Below are 19,172 nucleotides of genomic sequence, written 5' to 3' on the forward strand. Positions count from 1 at the left end.
AGGTGGATTTCTATGAGTTAGAGGCAGCCTGAGGGTTCCAGGCCAACTAGGGTGGCACAGTGAGACCCCCTCAAAAAAACATTATCATTGTGAGGGGAGTATGGTGTGCGTGCCTAGGTGTGCCCGTGTGCCTCTTTAGAGACAGAGGACAGCCTTGTGGAGTTGGTTTCTGACCTCTGTCCTTATCTGGATTATGGAGATTAAGGTTTCAGTGTTCTCTAACTCCCTTCCCCCACCTCTTCTCTTCTTCCTCCTTTTCCTCCCCTCAACTCTCTTTCCACTGATGACTAAATACAGGGCCTCGTCCAATGGGTGGAGCTAGAAAACATCATTTTGAGTGAGGTAACCCAGACCCAGAAACGCAGTTTCTGTGCTCACTTATAGGTGGTTTTTAAACATGGAGCAAAGAAAACCAGCCCACAAATCACAATCCCAGAGAACCTAGACAACAATGAGGACCCTAAGAGAGACATACATGGTTCTAATCTACATGGGAATTAGAAAAAGACAAGATCTCCTGAGTAAATTGGGAGCATGGGGACCTTGGGAGAGGGTTAAAGGGGAGGGGAGAGGCAGGGAGGGGAGCAGAGAAAAATGTAGAGCTCAATAAAATCAATTTAAAAAAATACAGGGCCGCCGGGCGGTGGTGGCGCACGCCTTTAATTCCAGCACTCGGGAGGCAGAGGCAGGCGGATCTCTGAGTTCGAGGCCAGCCTGGTCTACAAGAGCTAGATCCAGGACAGGCTCTAGAAACTACAGGGAAAGCCTGTCTCGGAAAACAAAAAAATAAAAAATAAATAAATAAAAATAAAAAAAATACAGGGCCTTGTATAAGCCAACCATGTGGTCCACTATTGGGTTTTACCCAGCCCCTCATTGGTTATTGTGCATGTGTGTGTGCATTCCCGTGTGTAGCCCACTGTACCTGTAGAGGTTAGGTGACAACTTACATGGGTCAGTTTTCTCCTTCTACCATGTGGATCTCAGGGACCAAATTCAGATCGTGAGGCTTGGCCGAAAGCCTCTTCCTCCACCAATTCATTTAGCCTCCCCTAATGTACTGACTTATTGACCTTTGTTGTTTTGTCTTTCAAAATGATTTATATCGTGTGTGTACATGTGTGAGCACAGCTGTCACAGCATGCCTGTGCAGCTGAGATGACAGGGATAACTCAGGTCCTCGGGCTACTGGAGGTGTCTTCACCTGCTGAACCACCTCACTAGCCCCGTTTTGTTTTCTCTGACAGGGTCTCTCACGGTTCAGTCCCGTCTCACTCGGACTACCTTGCTGAAGATGATTTTTTTTTTTTTTTTTTTTGGTTTTTCGAGACAGGGTTTCCCTGTAGTTTCTAGAGCCTGTCCTGGAACTAGCTCTTGTAGACCAGGCTGGCTGCTGAAGATGATTTTGAACACTTGATTCTTCTGATCTTCTTTCTTCTGAGTGAGAGTTAGAGGCAAGCCCCATCATGCCCCATTTATGTGGTAATGGGGGTCAAACACAGAACCTCCAGCCTGCTAGGCAAGCACTCCACCCACTGAATTGTCCCCACCCCCTATAGGCCACCAAGCATCCTTTTTGACACAGGACCAATATCAATTCCATGAGGAGACTTTCCCCTCAGCATTGGATTAAAAACAACACACACACCTAGAACTTTTCCTGCCTATTTACTGGTTTATTGGCTCATCTCACCTGAGTAACTGACATTGTAGGACATTTTATCAGTAGGTTTTTATTCCCTGACATCTTCTGTTGTAATGGTGTGAGGTTTTGCCTGTTCCTCAGCCTGTGACTCTAGCTTAGCTAGAAGGCAGCCAGCAACAAAAACTTGTCCATGACGTTGCATAACGGACAGGGGAGGGGGAGGGAGAAGGAGGAGAGGGAGGAGGAGGGGGCCCTTCCAGCAAGACTGGTGGCTGATGGGGAAGAAGGGTCTAATTTCTGCAGCTGTGTGGTCAGGATAAATTGCTCACACTCGGGCAAGTAACCCATATTAAACCCAGTGGATCACACACAAAAAGATTGTGTTGAGAAGGGTTCCGTCAGGCAACAGGATGTGAAGGGGAGGAACAGGACAAGGCAGAAATGACTAAAAGTCATATAATATGGATTTATGAGTCTGTCCAAAACAACAACAAAAAATAAGTCAGGCATGGTGGAGCACTCCTTTAATCCCAGCACTCAGGAAGCAGAGGTAGGTGGATCTCTATGAGGTTAGCCTTGTCTACATAGTGAGTTCCAGGCTAGCCAGGGCTACAAAGAGAAACTCTGTCTCAAAAAAAATAATAATTTTTTAAAAGATTTATTTTCTGTGTATGAGTGTTTTGCCTGCATGTATGTATATGTGCCATATGTGTGCCTGGTGCTCACAGAGGTCAGAAGAAGGCATTGGATACCCTGGAACTGGAATTACAAAGGGTTGTGACCCACCATGTGGAGGGCGGGCCCTGAACCCCGTCCTCTGCAAAGCAGCCAGTGCTCCTATCACTGAGCCAGTTCTCCAGCCCCAGCCAAACAAAAGGATAAGTTGTTGGACAGGCGCTGGGGAGGGGGCTGTGGCTTGTGACGAAGAGCAAGCCGAGGGCGTACAGAGACTTGGAAATTGGTTCCCACCATCACAAAAGGGGAAAAAGACCGAATGAATAAATAGCTCCTTGAGTTAAGCTAGGAGAAATGAGGTAATACATATTAGCTAATGCATCTGAGTAAAGACTATTGTCCTTCAGCACAATGCCTGGTGTCGCTGCTGTCTCTCACGCCAGGCTCACTAGCGGGCATGTCCTATGAAATGTTTCACTGCAGAAAGTCCTTTTTTGTCGTCCCCTCCCTCCTTGGCCAGAAAACCCCGCCTGCAAGACAAGCCCAGTCAAAAAACTTTGGGAAGAAAGAAGAACACTTTTGACACAAATTCCAGGAGAACACCAAACCACAGAAACCACCAAAACTAAACAGAAGGGCACATTTGCTTAACCCCTGGGAAGCTAGACTCTCAGTCCCTCATGCTTATGCTAAACGGTGGAGCCTTGGAGCATAAGGACAGCATTTGGTTCCTTGCAGTGCGGAATGCACGGTGTTTGACAGTGTGAAAAACCGCGGCTGGCTCCAGGCCCTGTGATGGGGCGGCATGCGTGCAGCTGGAACAGCCTGGGCAAGCCGAGACTGACGCCAGAAGCGCCCAATGCTGGGCCCACAAGGCTGGTGCTGCCTCCTGCTGCATCTGCCGAAATAAATGTCCCAAATCTCTGCATGTCAAAACAATGGCGACCTTTCAAGGCTCAGCAATCTGACTGCCCCCACGTAAGAAGCCAAATCACAAAGGCCCGGCCACCCAGCCCACTTTCTTGGCATCTGGGGCATTTTGAAACAGGACGTTCCCCCCACCATGGGGATCTCTGCATTTATCTACTTTCTTCATTGATAAATCCTGAGGACCTAGTAAGGATTTGGGGTGTGGCGCTGGAGACTGTACACTGTGCATGTACTCTGAGGGATGGATGCCCCAACCTTCAGGAAGGAACTGGAAAGATGGCACAGTGGTTAAGGGCTCACTGTTTCCCACAGGACACACATGACAGATGTGTGTCTGAGGTTCAGCCTTCAAGCCATTTTGGTTCCTCTCCCCTTCCTAGGTGTGGGGACTGTAGGAGTCATCAGATTATCTCCAGCTCCCTCGTTAGATATCAGCAAAAACTGTCATCACAAGGATTGTTCACTCTGCCCCACAGCTCAATCTCACAGCACATTCTTAACCTTCGCGTTTTCTTTCCGTAGTGCAGAGGCTGTATCTGTCTGTCTGTCTCCTTCACCTCTGTATCTCCAGGCCTAGCATGCTGCCTGGGTACAGCAGCTGCCCACTAAATACCTGCTGGAGGAGTCACACACGCACGCACACACAGAGACAGATAGACACACACAGAGCGAGACAGACAGACACACAGACAGAGACACACACACAGAGACAGACAGACACACACACAGAGACACACACAGACACAGACAGACAGACAGACACACACACAGACAGATAGACACAGACACACACAGACAGACAGACACACACACACAAGCGCGCGTGCATGCGCGTGCACATATCCCCAGTCCTTGCAGCTGCCTAGATACAGCAGCTGCTCACTAAATACCTGCTGGAGGCGTTACACACACACACACACACATGCAAAAGTCACTCCCCTGTGGAATCTATTGGAGCTAAAATATACACATGCAAAGTAGCAAGAGGATATTACAAAGGGATATACTCCTGGGAGGTGGGGTTTCTTTGTCCAAGGATTAGAGTGTAAAACCATTCTGTACTTCCTACTTCTCTTGAAATCCCTCAGAGGAAAGACAGATCAATTCTCAGTAAGATTCCAGGGATTCCAAGAACCACAAGAATTAGTCATGCAGGCAATGGACTAACGTTACTCTGGCTCAAAGCCAAAAATAGAATTTTAGAGAGGAAAAAAAAAAGAATCAAGGTCTGTGACCAGGAGTTCAACACTGTTGTTTGATTTGTTTTGTTGTTTGTTTCCGAGACAGGGTTTCTCTGTGTAACAGTCCTGGTCGGCCTGGAACTCAATTTGTAGAGCAGGCTGGCCTTGAACTCACAGAGATCCGTCTGCCTTGGCTTTCCGAGTGCTGGGATTAAAAGCGTGTGCCAACACACCTGGTTTACAGGTGTCTTTTAGATTACCATCCCAATTTATGTTTTTAAGTAATGAAGCAAGTGTTACAAAAACAGAAACTGGGCTTGGGTTCCCTCTGGGTTACATTTTCCGGGCAATTAGGCAGATTCACAGATTCACAGATTCACAGAGGCAGGTGACAGCCCTGGTTATCTCCAGGTTACAGTTTTCTGTGTGATTGTGTAAGTCCACTGTCTCAGTTATCCCTAAACAAACCAACTTCACTCTGGAGCAGCTTGAGGGCCAGGGTACTTTCTCAAGTAGGTTAGCAAACTTTTGCTTCTTCGGGTAAGAGCTCTCTCTCTCTCTCTCTCTCTCTCTCTCTCTCTCTCTCTCCTGGTTTTTCAAGACAAGGTTTCTCCATGTATCTCTAGATGACCTGGAACTCACTCTGTAGACCAGGCTGGCCTCGAACTCACAGAGATCCGCCTGCCTCTGTCTCCCTGAGTGCTGTGATTAAAGGTGTGTGCCACCACAGCCTGACTAAGAAGAGACTTTCCAATGAGCAAAGGACTCAAAGGAGTGAAAGAAACTTAGATTTCAACCAATTCGAAGGTATAACTATTTCCTTATCTTCCTAAGTTGTCTAGGCAAGCTAGTTTGTAAGTTATGTTTGAATAAGAATGGGGTCAGAGGGGCTGGAGAAACTTGGTTGTTAAGAGCTCTGGTTGCAGGCTGGAGAGATGGCTCAGAGATTAAGAGCATTGCCTGCTCTTCCAGAGGACCTGGGTTCACTTCCCAGCACCCACAGGTCAGCTCACAGCTATAACAACTGATCTAACACCCGCACACAGATAGGAACGTGGACAAAACAGCAATGCACATAAAGTAAAAATTAAGTATTAAATAAAATCTTAAAAAAGAATTGAGTTAGAGCCTCTAAGTTTAATTTTCATATTTAATATCTCCGAGGGGGTTTATTAATACAACTATTCTCTTTATATTCCTTTTTTGTCTGTTTTGTTTTGTTTTTCGAGACAGGATTTCTCTGAAGCTTGGGAGCCTGTCCTAGAATTCGCTCTGTAGACCAGGCTAGCCTCAAAATTACAGAGATCTGCCTGCCTCTGCCTCCCGATGAAAGACCCCCGGTGTGGGGAGACTCCTACTCAAGTCTCGGGATAACACGAACCCCCGCCCCCCAGTAACTCATGAGAGACCATCCTTACTGCAACCACAGGAGGTTTGACAGGTACCAGTGCACTGGGGCCGAGACTCATAACCCACGCAGAGGAGGAGTTCGATCCCGAGTGACCTGGAGAAGGGTTTTTTAAAGGAAGAAACCACAGCTCAGTAATCCGAAAGGGGTAGGGAGGGCGTCACAGAAAATTCCGAAAATACCAGTGATGATCACAAGGGGGCAACTCCCTGTTTCTCAAGATTATACTCAAGATTACAATGTAATTTTATCTTCAGCTAGTTCCTGAAACTGAACCGGCAAATCCTAGATTTCTGATTCTTCTCTCCCTGCTTAGATTTTTGGCTCTATTTTTTTCCTGCTGGGGGGCGGGGGGGTCTGGATTTATCCAGGTCTTTCACCGAGTGCTGGGATTAAAGGAGGGGTGTGCCACTACCGCCCGGTTTATATTCTTTTTTTTTTTTTTTTTTTTTTGGTTTTTCGAGACAGGGTTTCTCTGCAGCTTTAGAGCCTATCCTGGAGCTAGCTCTTGTAGACCAGGCTGGTCTCGAACTCACAGAGATCCGCCTGCCTCTGCCTCCCGAGTGCTGGGATTAAAGGCGTGCGCCACCACCGCCTGGCCCGGTTTATATTCTAATCAGTGTTAAAGCTTGTCCGTATTTGTTTTCACCTTCCTCATCAACCAAACCAAGCTCTGGGTGCGATTCACAGTGACACGCAAGCCTGTACTCCCAGCATCCTCCCCTACATAGTGAGCTCCAGGCCAGGGACACCAAGAACATGTGCCGAAGTGAGGTACTTAGGGATTCTCCTTCCCTGAGACTGATGCTGGCCCAGCTTGCGCAGGCAGTTCGCCAAGCAAGCCTGAGTCACTGAAGGGACTATCTCCACCTTCCTTCGGGAGCAGACCGGTTCTCCACCGCTCCACTCCCCGGAGCGTGCTATACCAGCTACACACGCAAAATATAGGCCAGACTGAGCTGGTTCAGAATGAGGTCACCGAGGGATTATACCGTCGGCGGTGCGTTTCGTGGGCTGGAAGCAGGAGCTAAGGATCACAGGCATCCATCTGAAAGACAGATCCAGGTCTTTCCCAAGTGATGGGCATGCACATTCGAGCCTGGAAAACACAAAGATTCTAGATCAAGGGGGTCGGTTGAAGGGCAACGATGGACGTGAGGCAAAAATCAAGGAGGAGCCAAAATGGACAGGAGTTGATTTCAGCTAAGGTCTCTGAATTTAGGCATAACACGGCGGGTTCGGAAGCCGCTAAATTCTCGGCCTTTAAACAATTAGTGAGTCGAACTCAGGCCCTTTGAGCATGCTTGGCAAAACTCTCTTACCCCCCCCCCCCCCCCCCCCATCTTCTTCAGTCCAAGTTTCCCATTCTTGGTCCTTTTTTTACATTAGGAATAAACCAGTCAGCCAGATCTTTGTCTGGTTCGGTTCGATCTGACCTAATTCTATTGCTTAGGTCTAGCCCGGTTGCTAAGGTACGGAGCTTCACGGTTGCTGGGAAATGACGTCACCCAGGGGGCGGGCTAAGCAGCCTCTCCGCCCTCCCGATTGGTCGACATGCTGGTGATTCGCTTTCTGTCTCCGGGGCTCCACGACAGTTTGTCAGGCTCCGCTGCTCGCAGGCTCGTCCCGCTCAGGCCTCAGGACCCCACGCAGGGAAGGAGACGTGACTTAGGCCGCCCGACCAGGCTTTTTGTCCTCTCAGGTAGTTTTCGATTCAGTCGAGTGCCAGCAGTTGGGACGGCTACCCGAACCGTGGGGAATTACGGGGTTTATGGCTGTCAACTGGATCTGGGTGGACTCTAGCATTGGAAAGGAAAAAAAGAAAAGAAAGAACTTTTAGGACTAGGTGCCCCGGTCTCAGAAGAATGACGAGGAGTCCTAACTAGGAATCCGGGAATTTGCATTGTTTGTTTTTGTTTTCCAGGTATGGACTACACTTGATCCATAACTTTCCAGTCAAAACTGTTCCTTTATCTACTGTTGAAGGGATCGGGGGGTCAAATGGAGACGTCATTTGTCAGCCCAATGAAAGAGAAGGACACCGCTCAACCGCAGCAGCGGGAAGAGAACGCCCAGCGAAACCTAGGTGCAGCCACCCAGTTGAGGCAGCAGTCCCCGGGCCCCACCCCTGAAACCCTGGATCTGGGAGTGAAACCCGATCCTGCCAGTCGAACTGTGGAGGACCCTCAAAAGATTGAAAAGCCCGTAGCTGAATTTGAAGGCGACGCTGATAAATGTCGTGTCTCCACCAATGCAATGGCAGATCGTCTCCAAGCTTCTGATCTCTGGTACTGTCCCGATGGGAGTTTTGTAAAGAAGATCATAGTCCGTGGCCATGGCTTAGACAAACCCAAATTAGGCTCCCAGTGCCGCGTGTTGGCTTTGGGGTTTCCTTTTGGGTCTGGGATGCCAGAAGGCTGGGCAGAACTAACTATAGGCATTGGGCGATGGAGGGAAAAGACTTGGGGGGAACTCACCGAAAAATGCCTGGAGTCCATGTGTCAAGGTGAGGAAGCGGAGATTCGTCTTCCTGGATGCTCTGCACCCCTTGTCAAGCTCAGACTGGATTCCTTCACTAAGGGTCGGGATTCCTGGGAGTTGGAGGCTGTGGAGAAAAAGGCCCTGGCCAAGGAAGAGCACGCAAGGGGCACAGAACTGTTTCGAGCTGGAAACCCTCAAGGGGCTGCCCGATGCTATGGTCGGGCTCTCCGACTGCTGCTGACTTTACCCCCACCCGGACCCCCAGAACAAACGATCCTTTATTCCAACTTGGCTGCCTGTCAGTTGCTGTTAGGGCAGCCCCAGTTGGCGGCCCAGAGCTGTGACCGAGTGCTGGAGCGGGAGCCGGGCCATTTAAAAGCCTTATACCGAAGAGGGGTGGCTCAGGCTGCCCTTGGGAACTTGGAGAAAGCGACCGCTGATCTCAAGAAAGTGCTAGCGGCAGACCCCCAAAACCGTGCAGCCCAGGAGGAACTGGGGAGAGTGGTCATTCAGGGAAAGAAACAGGATGCAGGGCTCGCTCGGGGTCTGCGCAAGATGTTCAGCTGATTAAAAAGTTCAACTTTAAAAGAGACAGGAGTCTGTGAATTGTGTTCTGTATTGTGGGATTTTTTAAGGGCCCCAAAGGGCTTTCAGTTCATACCCTATTCTCCCCTATGGAGAGTTAGCAACGGTGTCCGTGAACCACTCGGGGGTGTGGTGGCTTATCCATCTCTGAAGATTCGTGTATTTATTATGTGTACGTATGCCTCCATGTGCCTGCGGAGGTCAGAGGGAGCTGCGTTCCCCGGAGCTGGAGTTAGATGACTGTGAGCCGCCTGGTGTGGGTGCTGAGAATGGAATTCAGGTGCTTGCAAGAGCAGAAAGCACCCCATCCCTTTTTTTTGAGACAGGGTTTGTCTGTGTAGCCCTGCCTGTCCTGGAACTCACTTTATAAACCAGTCTGGCTTCGCACTCAGAAATCCGCCTGCCTCTGTCCGGGATTAAAGACGTGCATCCCCACCGCCCATCCTGGATGCTGGACCTTTGTTGATTGATTCATTCACTATGTGCACTTGTGCTTTCATGAGTTTATGGGCAACACGTGGGTGCAGATGTCTGAGGAAAACCTCTGAGCCATAGTTCCAGTCCAGATGTCGGAACTCTAAAGTGCTAAAACTACATTTCCCACAAGGCTGATCTCTGGGGCCTCTACGGCGCGTGCGCAGTTCCGCCTGGACGTGAGGCTACCACGTTCCGATTGGCCCAAATGTACAAGTCACTGCTCTTTCGTGTCATGTGCTCAGCACCCAAGCCTCTAACTGGTCAGTGAGACTTCCGGCTTCCTCCAGCGAGCCCACTGATTGGCCGGAGGCCAGGGAGGGGCGGGTCCGAGAGCCGGCTCATGGTGGGGGATGGGGGGAAGATGGCGGAGCTGATGCTCCTCAGCGAGATCGCCGACCCGACACGCTTCTTCACCGACAACCTGCTGAGCCCGGAGGACTGGGGTGCGCGGAGTGAGGCCCGGGGGGAGGGAGCGGGCTGCGGCCGGCGCGGGGCCCGAGGCGCGCGGGAAGGCCGCAGAGGGTGGGCGAGGAAGGCTGGGCGGACGCCGAGCCCAGCGTCTGCGGCAGGAGCAGCGGGACTCTTGCCTTCCCGGGGTGCGGGAGGAGGGATGACCGTGGCCTCCCGCGGGACGGAGCGCGGGGCTGTCCCGGGGTCGGGGGACAGGGGCTGGGCGCCTGGGGTGTGTGGCTCAGCGAGTGGGCGGGCGGTGGGTCTGGCCCGGCCGAGCCAATGGGGAATGGAGCCGGGGCTGACACTCGCGCGGGCCTCCTCGCAGACAGCACCTTGTACAGCGGCCTGGATGAAGTGGCCGAGGAGCAGACACAGTTATTCCGCTGCCTGGAGCAGGATGTCCCGGTACTGCTACCTCGTCGATTCTCCTGTAACCCCTGGTGGTGGGAGGGGCACCCCAAACTCGGAGTCATCTCTAAGCCAGAGCTCACCCTGCTTTTGTTAGACCCGAACGTTGCGAGGAGAAAGTCCAGTTTCAGCATTGTCCAACTGGAGCAAGCCTTTTTTCAGAGGTGCATGCGGACTAGCCAGCCTGCTCTAAGTCGGCATTTTTGAGAGCAGCCCCTTCTGGACTTCTAAGGTCCTTTTCTAGGGGAGAGATAAAAGATCAGCAGCTGTAAGCGTCTTTACAGGGGCAAGAGAATCGTTTGTTAGATATTGTTAGGAGAAATACAAAGAGAGAGGAATGAGGAATACAAGTATTTTTATAAAATGCGCGCGGGGGCCGGGGGGTAACACAGTGGGCTCCTTAATTTGCAAGGTGCTTGTTCCCCTTTCGGTTTCACACTTTCTCACTTTCCCGCCCTCTACTATGCCCGCCCCATCGCTTAGTTCGACAGCAGCTCTCTGGATGTGGGGATGGATGTCAGCCCCCCTGAGCCCCCCTGGGACCCTCTACCTATCTTCCCAGGTAAGAGACCATTCCCGCTGCATCCCGCTGCATGTAATTCCATGTCGTTGTGTGCATGCAGTCTACACGGGTGTCTGCGCTCCAGTCTCCCATGCCCGGTGTGCATGCTGTCTGTCCTCACCCTCCCACCCTCCAACCCACCACCCTGCTCAGGTTACTGATTTCCGCAGTGTTGGCTTCGTGCACGCGAGCCGGGCATACAGCCCTGAGCTGCATTCCCAGTCCTTCCTGGTTGTCTCCCAACTCCTTGCCTTCCAGATCTTCAGGTGAAGTCTGAACCATCCTCTCCCTGCTCGTCCTCCTCCCTCAGCTCAGAGTCTTCGCATCTTTCCACGGAGCCCTCCGGCCAGGTGAGAGAGTCCCCCGTGGTTCTCTGTGGCAGGAATTCCGCTCCATTCGTTTTACTTCTAGGTGCCGAGGTTCTATCTGTGTTCTGTGAGTCACGAAGCGAGTCATGACACCTCGTGCGCTGAACGTCCACTCTGGTGGCATGGAAGGAGGTGGGGCCTATCGAACATGCAGAGGATGGCAGTAGTGGGGCTTGGGAAAGAATGCTGGTAACACTGTTCTTACCCAGTGTCCACGGTAACGTGATAGTGGCAGTCTGGAGAGTTTGTTGACTTTCCCGAGAAGGAAATAGAAGAACAGAGAGCCAGTATCCTGGATAGAATCTCAGAGCTGATGAGGCCATGGCACGGATAACTGGTGGTTTGGTAGAATCTCAGGGCTGTTGAGGCCACGGCACGGATAACTGGTGGTTTGGTAGAATCTCAGGGCTGTTGAGGCCACGGCACGGATAACTGGTGGTTTAGTAGAATCTCGGCTGTTGAGGCCACGGCACGGACAACTGGTGGTTTAGTAGAATCTCGGCTGTTGAGGCCACGGCACGGATAACTGGTGGTTTGGTAGACTCTCAGGGCTGTTGAGGCCACGGCACGGATAACTGGTGGTTTGGTAGAATCTCAGGGCTGTTGAGGCCACGGCACGGATAACTGGTGGTTTAGTAGAATCTCGGCTGTTGAGGCCACGGCACGGATAACTGGTGGTTTGGTAGAATCTCAGGGCTGTTGAGGCCACGGCACGGATAACTGGTTTCTGAGCTCAGGCTTTTGTTCTCATGCTGGCTCTCAGAGCCTCTCTAGCGTTCTTCCTTCTGCCTCCCTGCCTCCCTGCCCCATCCTAGCTCTCACAGGTTCCTGGAGTAGGGGAGGTGTTGAACGTGAAGACGGAGTCCTTAGCACCCCCACTCTGCCTGCTGGGGGATGATCCAGCATCCCCGTTTGAAACAGTCCAGATCACTGTGGGTTCTGCCTTCGATGACCTCTCAGGTAATCAGCCTATCACTCTGCCATTGGGGGCCAGGTGGTGGTGGGACACACCTTTAACCCCAGCACTAAGGAGGCAGAGGTGGGCAGATCTCTGAATTTTAGGCCAGCCTGGTCTACAGAGTGAATTCCAAGACAGCCAGGGCTACACAGAGAAACCCTGTCTCAAAAAGCAAAAAACAAAATGAAAACTGCCACTGGGGAGGGGGGAATGGGACTAAAGAGATGGCTCAGTGGTTAAAAGCACTGGCTGCTCTTCCAGACGACCCAGGGTCAGTTCCCAGCACCCAATGGCAGCTCACAACTGTCTGTAACCCCAGTCCCAGGGGATCCAGGCCTCTTCTGGCCTTCAGGAGTTCCAGTCACAAACATGGCTCGTAGACATACGTCAGACGGAACACCTGTGCACATTAAACCAAAGAACAGACACTTGGCTCTGTCAGGGCAGGATGTGTGCACCTGTGTGGACAGGGACAGGAATGCGGTGGGAGAGCGGGTGATGGCCTCAAGAAGGGAAGCTGGGCAGGAGGACAGAGACAAAGTGAGTGTTTGTCCTCCTCCTCTCTTGTGGCCTGTCCGTCAGTGTGCATATGTGTGCTGCCCACCCACCTCAGCGTACATACCCCAGCGCACACACCCTGTCCCAGTTACCATCTCATTGCTGTGCAGACCACGATCAAGCTTCCCTGTGGGGCTGGCTTAGTTTCAGAGGCTTAGTCCTCATCGGCATGGTGGGAAGCGAGGCGGCAGGCAGGTGGGCACGGTGCTGAGCGTTCACATCCGGTTCCCACACTGGAGGCAGAGGGCCTGAGCTAGTTCCTGAGTCCAGGAAGGGAGAATGGCCCTGTTCTCTCCTCTTCAGTAGTTATCTGGTAGCCAGCTCTTCTTCTTTGTTAAGATTTATTTTTCTGAGCCGGGCGGTGGTGGTGCATGCCTTAAATCCCAGCACTCGGGAGGCAGAGGCAGGCGGATCTCTGAGTTCGAGGCCAGCCTGGTCTACAAGAGCTAGTTCCAGGACAGGCTCTAGAAACTACAGGGAAACCCTGTCTCGAAAAACCAAAAAAAAAAAAAAAAAAAAATTATTTTCTGTGTCTGAGCATTTTGTCTGCATATGCATCGTGTGTGCCCGATGCCCCAGAGGTCAGGAGAGGGCGTTAGATCCCCCCAGTTACTGACAGTTGTTAGCCACCACGTGGACTCTGGGAATGGTTCTCTGCAAGAGCAACAGATTCTCTCTACACCTGAGCGTCTCTCCAGCCCCGGATAGCCAGCTCTTGTGTCTTCTGCCCCCCACAGATATCCAGACCAAGGTAGAACCCACCTCTCCATCTTCTGTCAACTCCGAGGCCTCCCTGCTCTCAGCAGACTCTCCCAGCCAGGTGCACACAGGCTCCTCTCTTCTGCAGCTCTAGCCCTCCTGCGGGGTGTGAGGCGCTTCCTCTTGACCCCCCACTCCATACGTAACACTCCCAACTAATGTCTCTGGACTGCCCTGCGTAGGCTTTTATAGGAGAGGAGGTTCTGGAAGTGAAGACAGAGTCCCCATCCCCTCCGGGGTGCCTCCTGTGGGATGTCCCCGCCCCTTCGCTTGGAGCTGTCCAGATCAGCATGGGTCCATCCCCTGATAGTTCCTCAGGTAACGAGAGCCCCTGACCTGGGGTCCCTGGTGACAGGCCTTACAGAGCTGTAATCCCCTCCTTTCTCTCATCTTCCTACAGGGAAAGCTCCAGCCACTCGGAAGCCTCCACTGCAGCCCAAACCTGTGGTGCTAACCACAGTTCAAGTGCCCCCCAGAGCTGGGCCCCCCAGCACTGCTGTGCTTCTGCAGCCCCTCGTCCAGCAGCCCTCAGGTGTGGAGACGGAGGGGGCTGTGGGAGCTCCCTGCCTCTGGTCCCTGGCCCTTTAGTGCTTGGGTGTGAGGTGGAATACCGGACACTGTCTCCACTCTGACTTGCCTCTGCTTCCTTTTCCAGTGTCCCCAGTCGTCCTCATCCAAGGTGCTATTCGCGTCCAGCCTGAAGGGCCAGCCCCCGCAGTCCCACGCCCCGAGAGGAAGAGCATTGTTCCAGCTCCTATGCCTGGGAACTCCTGCCCACCTGAAGTGGATGTAAGTGTTGACGGGGGTGGAGAGGCTCTTGAATGGGAGGAAGAAAGAAGTCTATTGTGGAAACAGCAGTGTGGCAGAGGGAGTTACCACATGGGATGCAGGGCTGAGACCTGTAGGTGTGCTTTTACAGGAGGGGGAGGCAGTGGACTGAAGTCAGATCGGGGCATCCCACTTGGTTGTGGGTGCCAGGCATAGGCAGTTTCCCAGGGGAAGGCACGCCAACTGTTCTTAACTACAGCCCAGTTGACGTTAGGCTTGGAACAAGATTGGAAAGAAGGAAAACCCAAAGAAAGGCCTGGCAAGGATGCTGGTCCCACAGTCTCCCTTGTCCCCCATCTGAGGACTTGGGGGAATGTGGCTTAGGACGGCAGGAGAGTAGCCATTTGCACTTTGGGTACTGGGTCCCTGGTGTTGGGGGCGTGGTCTCTAACTCATCTCTGCCCTCGCTGGTGCCAGGCAAAGTTGCTGAAGCGGCAGCAGCGAATGATCAAGAACAGAGAGTCGGCCTGCCAGTCCCGCCGGAAGAAGAAGGAGTATCTGCAGGGGCTGGAGGCCAAGCTGCAGGCTGTGCTGGCGGACAACCAGCAGCTGCGCAGGGAGAATGCTGCCCTCCGGCGGCGGCTGGAGGCCCTGCTGACAGAGGTCGGCCTGTGTTGCCCTTGGAGAGAGAAGGGCGGGAATGACAGGCCCTCGCGGTAACCCCGCCCCTCCGTGTCCACCCTGCAGAACAGTGAGCTCAAGCTGGGGTCTGGGAACAGGAAAGCTGTCTGTATCATGGTCTTCCTTCTCTTCATCGCCTTCAGCTTTGGACCCGTGAGGTGAGACCACTGCCCTTGAGCAGCGTGGGCCTGGGCCACGGGCTCACTGATGCAGCATTTTGGGTACCCTTAGCCCTGACGGTGTGCCCGTCAGTCTCTGCCTGTTTGCCTATTCTCCCGCAGATGGCTCTGGGGGGGGCAGGGGCCTCAGTTGATGAAGTGCTTAGCATGCGAGCATGAGGGCCTGTTTGACCCCCTGAACCCACATTCTGAAAAGAGCTGGCTGTGGCAGTGGGCACTTATACAGCAACAGGAAGGCAGAGGCAGGCAGGGCCCAGTGTTTGGTGAGCTCCAGGCCCGTGACAGACAATGACTCTAAAATAAGATAAGAAGGTGGATTGTACTGAGGAATGGGAGCCAGGGTTGACCTTTGACTTCTGTGTGCACATGGATATGGACGCATAAACCCTCGCTCCAACCCCCCCCCCTTGCCCCAACACGCACCCACCCTAGTGACTTCCAAGCTCTCTTGGTGCTAGGCATTAGGATGCTCGCTCTCCTTTTCCTCTCTCCTGGACCTGTGAGGCGGGCAGTCCTCCTGCTCCCACCTCACAGCTGGGGGCCTCACTCTTGTGGAGCAGGTGACTCCTGCACCAGCGTGACTGCAGAGTCCTGACTCTTACTAAAGACACCGAGAAAACCAGAATGCTTCATTGTCCTACCTCCCTCCCCACAGCATCAGTGAGCCACCTCCAGCTCCCATGCCTCCTCGGATGAGCAGGGAGGAACCTCGCCCCCAGAGACACCTGCTGGAGTTCTCCCAACAAGGGCTGGCTAATGGTGTTGAACCCCTCCAGGAAACCGCCGAGGGCCCTGAGGAACGGCAGCCCAGCCCTGCAGGCAGGCCCAGCTTCAGGTGAAAAGCAAAGAGCCCTTTCTGTTAGCGATGAGAGCTAGTCTCTGTAAAACCTGCCTTCGCACGGCACAGCCAAAATTGCTGTCACCCAGGGGACCTTGCTGGCGCCCTGTGCCAGGTAGTCTCTGGCTACTCCCTCCTCTGCTTTCCTTCAGAAATCTGACAGCCTTCCCTGGCGGGGCCAAGGAGCTACTACTGAGAGACCTGGACCAGCTCTTCCTCACCTCTGACTGCCGCCACTTCAACCGGACCGAGTCCCTGAGGTGCGTAGTCTGCCCTTGGAAGCCCCGCACATAACCCTGCTATCCTGTATGGTACCTGCCTTAGAGGTGATGGCCTGTCTCCTAGGCTTGCTGATGAGCTGAGTGGCTGGGTCCAGCGTCACCAGAGAGGCCGACGGAAGATACCTCAGAGGGTCCAGGAGAGACAGGTAGGAGCCCTTGGTTCTGGGTCATGGAAGGCGAGGCGAAGACAAGAGCTAAGTGTCTTGGGGATTTCAGGGCGTTGTGGGGCCCTTGGAGGAGTGGGTGTGAGAAGGCGCCAGCTTCCAGGGACTGCCTGTCTCTCTCCCTCCTCCCTTTACCCTCTTCAAATCTTTAGATACTTCTCCTTCCAGAAGTCTCAGCTACGGAGGAGGTCACCTCCCGTGAAACCAGTCCCCACCCAACCTCCCGGACCTCCTGAGAGGTGAGCATTGGATACGAATTTACTAAGTGAAGTCACTAGAAAGAGCCCCAGGGGATGTCACTAACATTGTCCCCAGCGGGAGTCAGTCCTCCAAGCAAGGCCTTTGTTTCTTTCCTCTCCACGGGCCTCCTAAGTCTGTCCTCACCTGCCTAGGGACCCTGTGGGCCAGCTGCAGCTCTACCGCCACCCAGGCCGCTCACAGCCTGAATTTCTAGATGCAATCGACCGGCGGGAGGACACCTTCTATGTTGTCTCCTTCCGAAGGGTGAGCTCCCCTCTCTCCTGCTCCCTCCTGTCCCTCTGCCTGTCACCCTGGTGGTGTGTCCCCGTCATAATCTTAGTGGAACCCGTCCCTGTGTCTTCTTCGGCCACCCAGCATGCTCCTTCTGCTCCTAGGACCACCTGCTGCTCCCAGCCATCAGCCACAATAAGACATCCAGGCCCAAGATGTCCCTGGTGATGCCAGCCATGGCTCCCAATGGTAACTCTTCCCTCTGGCTATGGGGAGGGTTCCGAAATCTGAGGAAGTTTTTGCAGAGATCCAGCAGGGGGAGCTAAGGGAGAAGGTGAGATTAGGGATTGTCCAGAGGCTCAGAGGTGGAGAGAGGCTAGGAACCGAGGAGAAAATAAAATGCAGAGTTGTGTGCCTGAAATCTTAGCATTGAGTGTCAGGAGTGGAAGGTGGGAGGATGAGACCTTCTCAGCCACACCAAAAGCTGCATCCATAGGTGGCTAGCAGAGGGGGCTGGAAGCCTGCTGGATGGCTCACGTCCTCGTCTCTCCTCTCTGACATCTCCTGTGTGACCCTCACTCCACATTGTCATCTATTTCCCTCCTCCATCCCACCCATGGCCCTGCCTCTCTGCCCTTCCTCATAACCTCCTAACCCCTCCCCATCTCACCCCATCCACCACCGGTCGACCCCCCTTCCACAGAGACTGTTTCGGGCCGGAGCCCCCCAGGGGACTATGAGGAGATGATGCAGATCGAGTGTGAGGTCATGGACACCAGGGTGATTCACATCAAGACCTCCACGGTGCCCCCCTCGCTCCGAAAGCAGCCGCCCCCAACCCCAGGCAATACCACAGGTGGCCCTTTACCAGCTTCTGCAGCCAGTCAGGCCTCCCACCAGCCCCTCTACCTCAACCACCCCTGACCTTTGCAGCTCACACTGACTTAGAACTGGTTTTGGGGGAACCTGATCCTGGGACTTGGGGTAGTTGGTAAGGGAAAGCAGGGTGTGGGGAATAAGCACTTAATGGGAGGAGGGTGGGTGGTTCACCTCTCCTCACCTCTTTTCAGAATATAGGGCTCCTCTCGTTCCTGGAAACCCCCAACCCCCCTCTTTCCCCGAGGGCACTGCCCAAGGTTCAGTTTAGGGCTGGGTAGCTGCCATAGCCTCTTTGTTCTTTCCTTTTCCAATTCAGGAGTAGACGTAGGACTTTGGTCCCCAGGTGGGACAAGGGATGTTCTTGGGTGGTGGGAGTCGGTTTGTGTGTGTGTGTGTGTGTATCTTTTTTATTATTATTAAATAAAACTCGGAGGGAGTTAAGGAATGGTGACTGCCTTCCCAGCGTGCGACTCCTGTAGGACCAGCATCAAAGAATCATGCACTACAGAGGTTACACTGGTGGCGGAACGGGGTGGAATCAGACCTCATGTCATCCCCTGCCCCACCCCGCAACTCCTAGGGTATGTCTGTGTCTAGCAATGATGTCTGTGGCGTTGGCGTGACAGCCGATATACAGATCACCGAATGTGTCTGAGTAAACAGGAAAGACAGGGGGCCCCACGCCCTTCGGGGCACACAGCAGCTCCAGTCCTTGTTCTACCACAGGTCCCCCGCTTTCCAGGATGAGCTGTCCGCACAAACAAGAGGCGTGGGGGCCAGAGGGCCTGTAGCCCAGGAAGGCGGGACCACAGTGGAGGGGCCTGGTGGGGAGAAGGGGCACGTCATGGGACATCCTCTTGGCCCTGAACTGAGGGAGACAGACCTGAGGGAGGGTCCAGATGGAGAAGACAGCAGTGGGCAGGCGAAAAGGCTGTGCTCTGAGTGGAAGGGAGGGATCGGATGAGGGCCAGTCTGCCTGGCTGCCGGGTCCCCTGCAGTTGCTCCCACCCAGCAGAGCCTTGGCCTGACCCTACAGGAGTGGCCTGGGTCAGCTGGAGGGTGTGAGCTGGACCTGGGCTCCAGGCCCAGATGACTGGACAGGGGCTGCCTGGCTATAAGCCTAGCCCTGAAGGAGGGAGGAAGAGCCTCACGTGTCCAGCCAGGCTCTCCCCGCTCCTTTTGCCCACCCCACTGTGTTTTTAGTGAAAACAGACTGGGGAACTATGGCAACCTGGAACTAGGGCTCCCAGGAACTCCGCCTTTCCTCCCTCCAGAGGGCAACCCTGGTCCACAGCCACTTCCTGTTCCAGGATCCCTTGAGCACCTCATCCAGACTGTAAGGGAAACAGAGGACCTGGTCCTGGGCCCCTTTGTGGGCTTTGGATTAGCTGATGGCCCGCTGTGAGCTGTGACCCGCCTCCCTGCTTTTTAAGGGGGTGCTGCGGAACCTGGCACTTGTGCTG

General features: G+C 53.5%; 3 protein-coding genes across 4 annotated transcripts in view; all 3 read left to right on the forward strand.

The window, feature by feature from the left end:
• Positions 1 to 19,172, forward strand: part of LOC119822487 (H-2 class I histocompatibility antigen, L-D alpha chain-like) — a 741,986-nt gene that overhangs the window by 179,301 nt on the left and 543,513 nt on the right. The window lies entirely within an intron of this gene.
• On the forward strand, positions 7,407 to 8,912 carry Fkbpl (FKBP prolyl isomerase like). The gene is made up of 2 exons (XM_038341868.1): positions 7,407 to 7,541; positions 7,764 to 8,912. The coding sequence occupies exon 2, from the start codon at positions 7,841 to 7,843 to the stop codon at positions 8,885 to 8,887; it is 1,047 nt and encodes a 348-aa protein (XP_038197796.1). The 5' UTR covers positions 7,407 to 7,541; positions 7,764 to 7,840; the 3' UTR covers positions 8,888 to 8,912.
• On the forward strand, positions 9,714 to 18,150 carry Atf6b (activating transcription factor 6 beta). 2 transcript variants are annotated; one of them, XM_038341826.2, is made up of 19 exons: positions 9,714 to 9,825; positions 10,161 to 10,240; positions 10,341 to 10,407; positions 10,727 to 10,805; positions 11,064 to 11,155; positions 11,989 to 12,133; positions 13,427 to 13,509; positions 13,631 to 13,766; positions 13,849 to 13,980; positions 14,104 to 14,237; positions 14,694 to 14,879; positions 14,964 to 15,055; positions 15,732 to 15,911; positions 16,067 to 16,174; positions 16,260 to 16,341; positions 16,528 to 16,598; positions 16,752 to 16,863; positions 16,995 to 17,079; positions 17,534 to 18,150. In XM_038341826.2, the coding sequence occupies exons 2-19, from the start codon at positions 10,185 to 10,187 to the stop codon at positions 17,752 to 17,754; spliced, it is 2,061 nt and encodes a 686-aa protein (XP_038197754.1). In that variant the 5' UTR covers positions 9,714 to 9,825; positions 10,161 to 10,184; the 3' UTR covers positions 17,755 to 18,150. The 2 variants fall into 2 exon arrangements, with proteins under 2 accessions (XP_038197754.1, XP_038197753.1); XM_038341825.2 differs by lacking the exon at positions 10,341 to 10,407 and having other exon boundaries at positions 9,720 to 9,825.

This window comes from Arvicola amphibius, chromosome 9 (assembly GCF_903992535.2).
Source record: "Arvicola amphibius chromosome 9, mArvAmp1.2, whole genome shotgun sequence".
Taxonomy (NCBI): Eukaryota; Metazoa; Chordata; class Mammalia; order Rodentia; family Cricetidae; genus Arvicola; species Arvicola amphibius.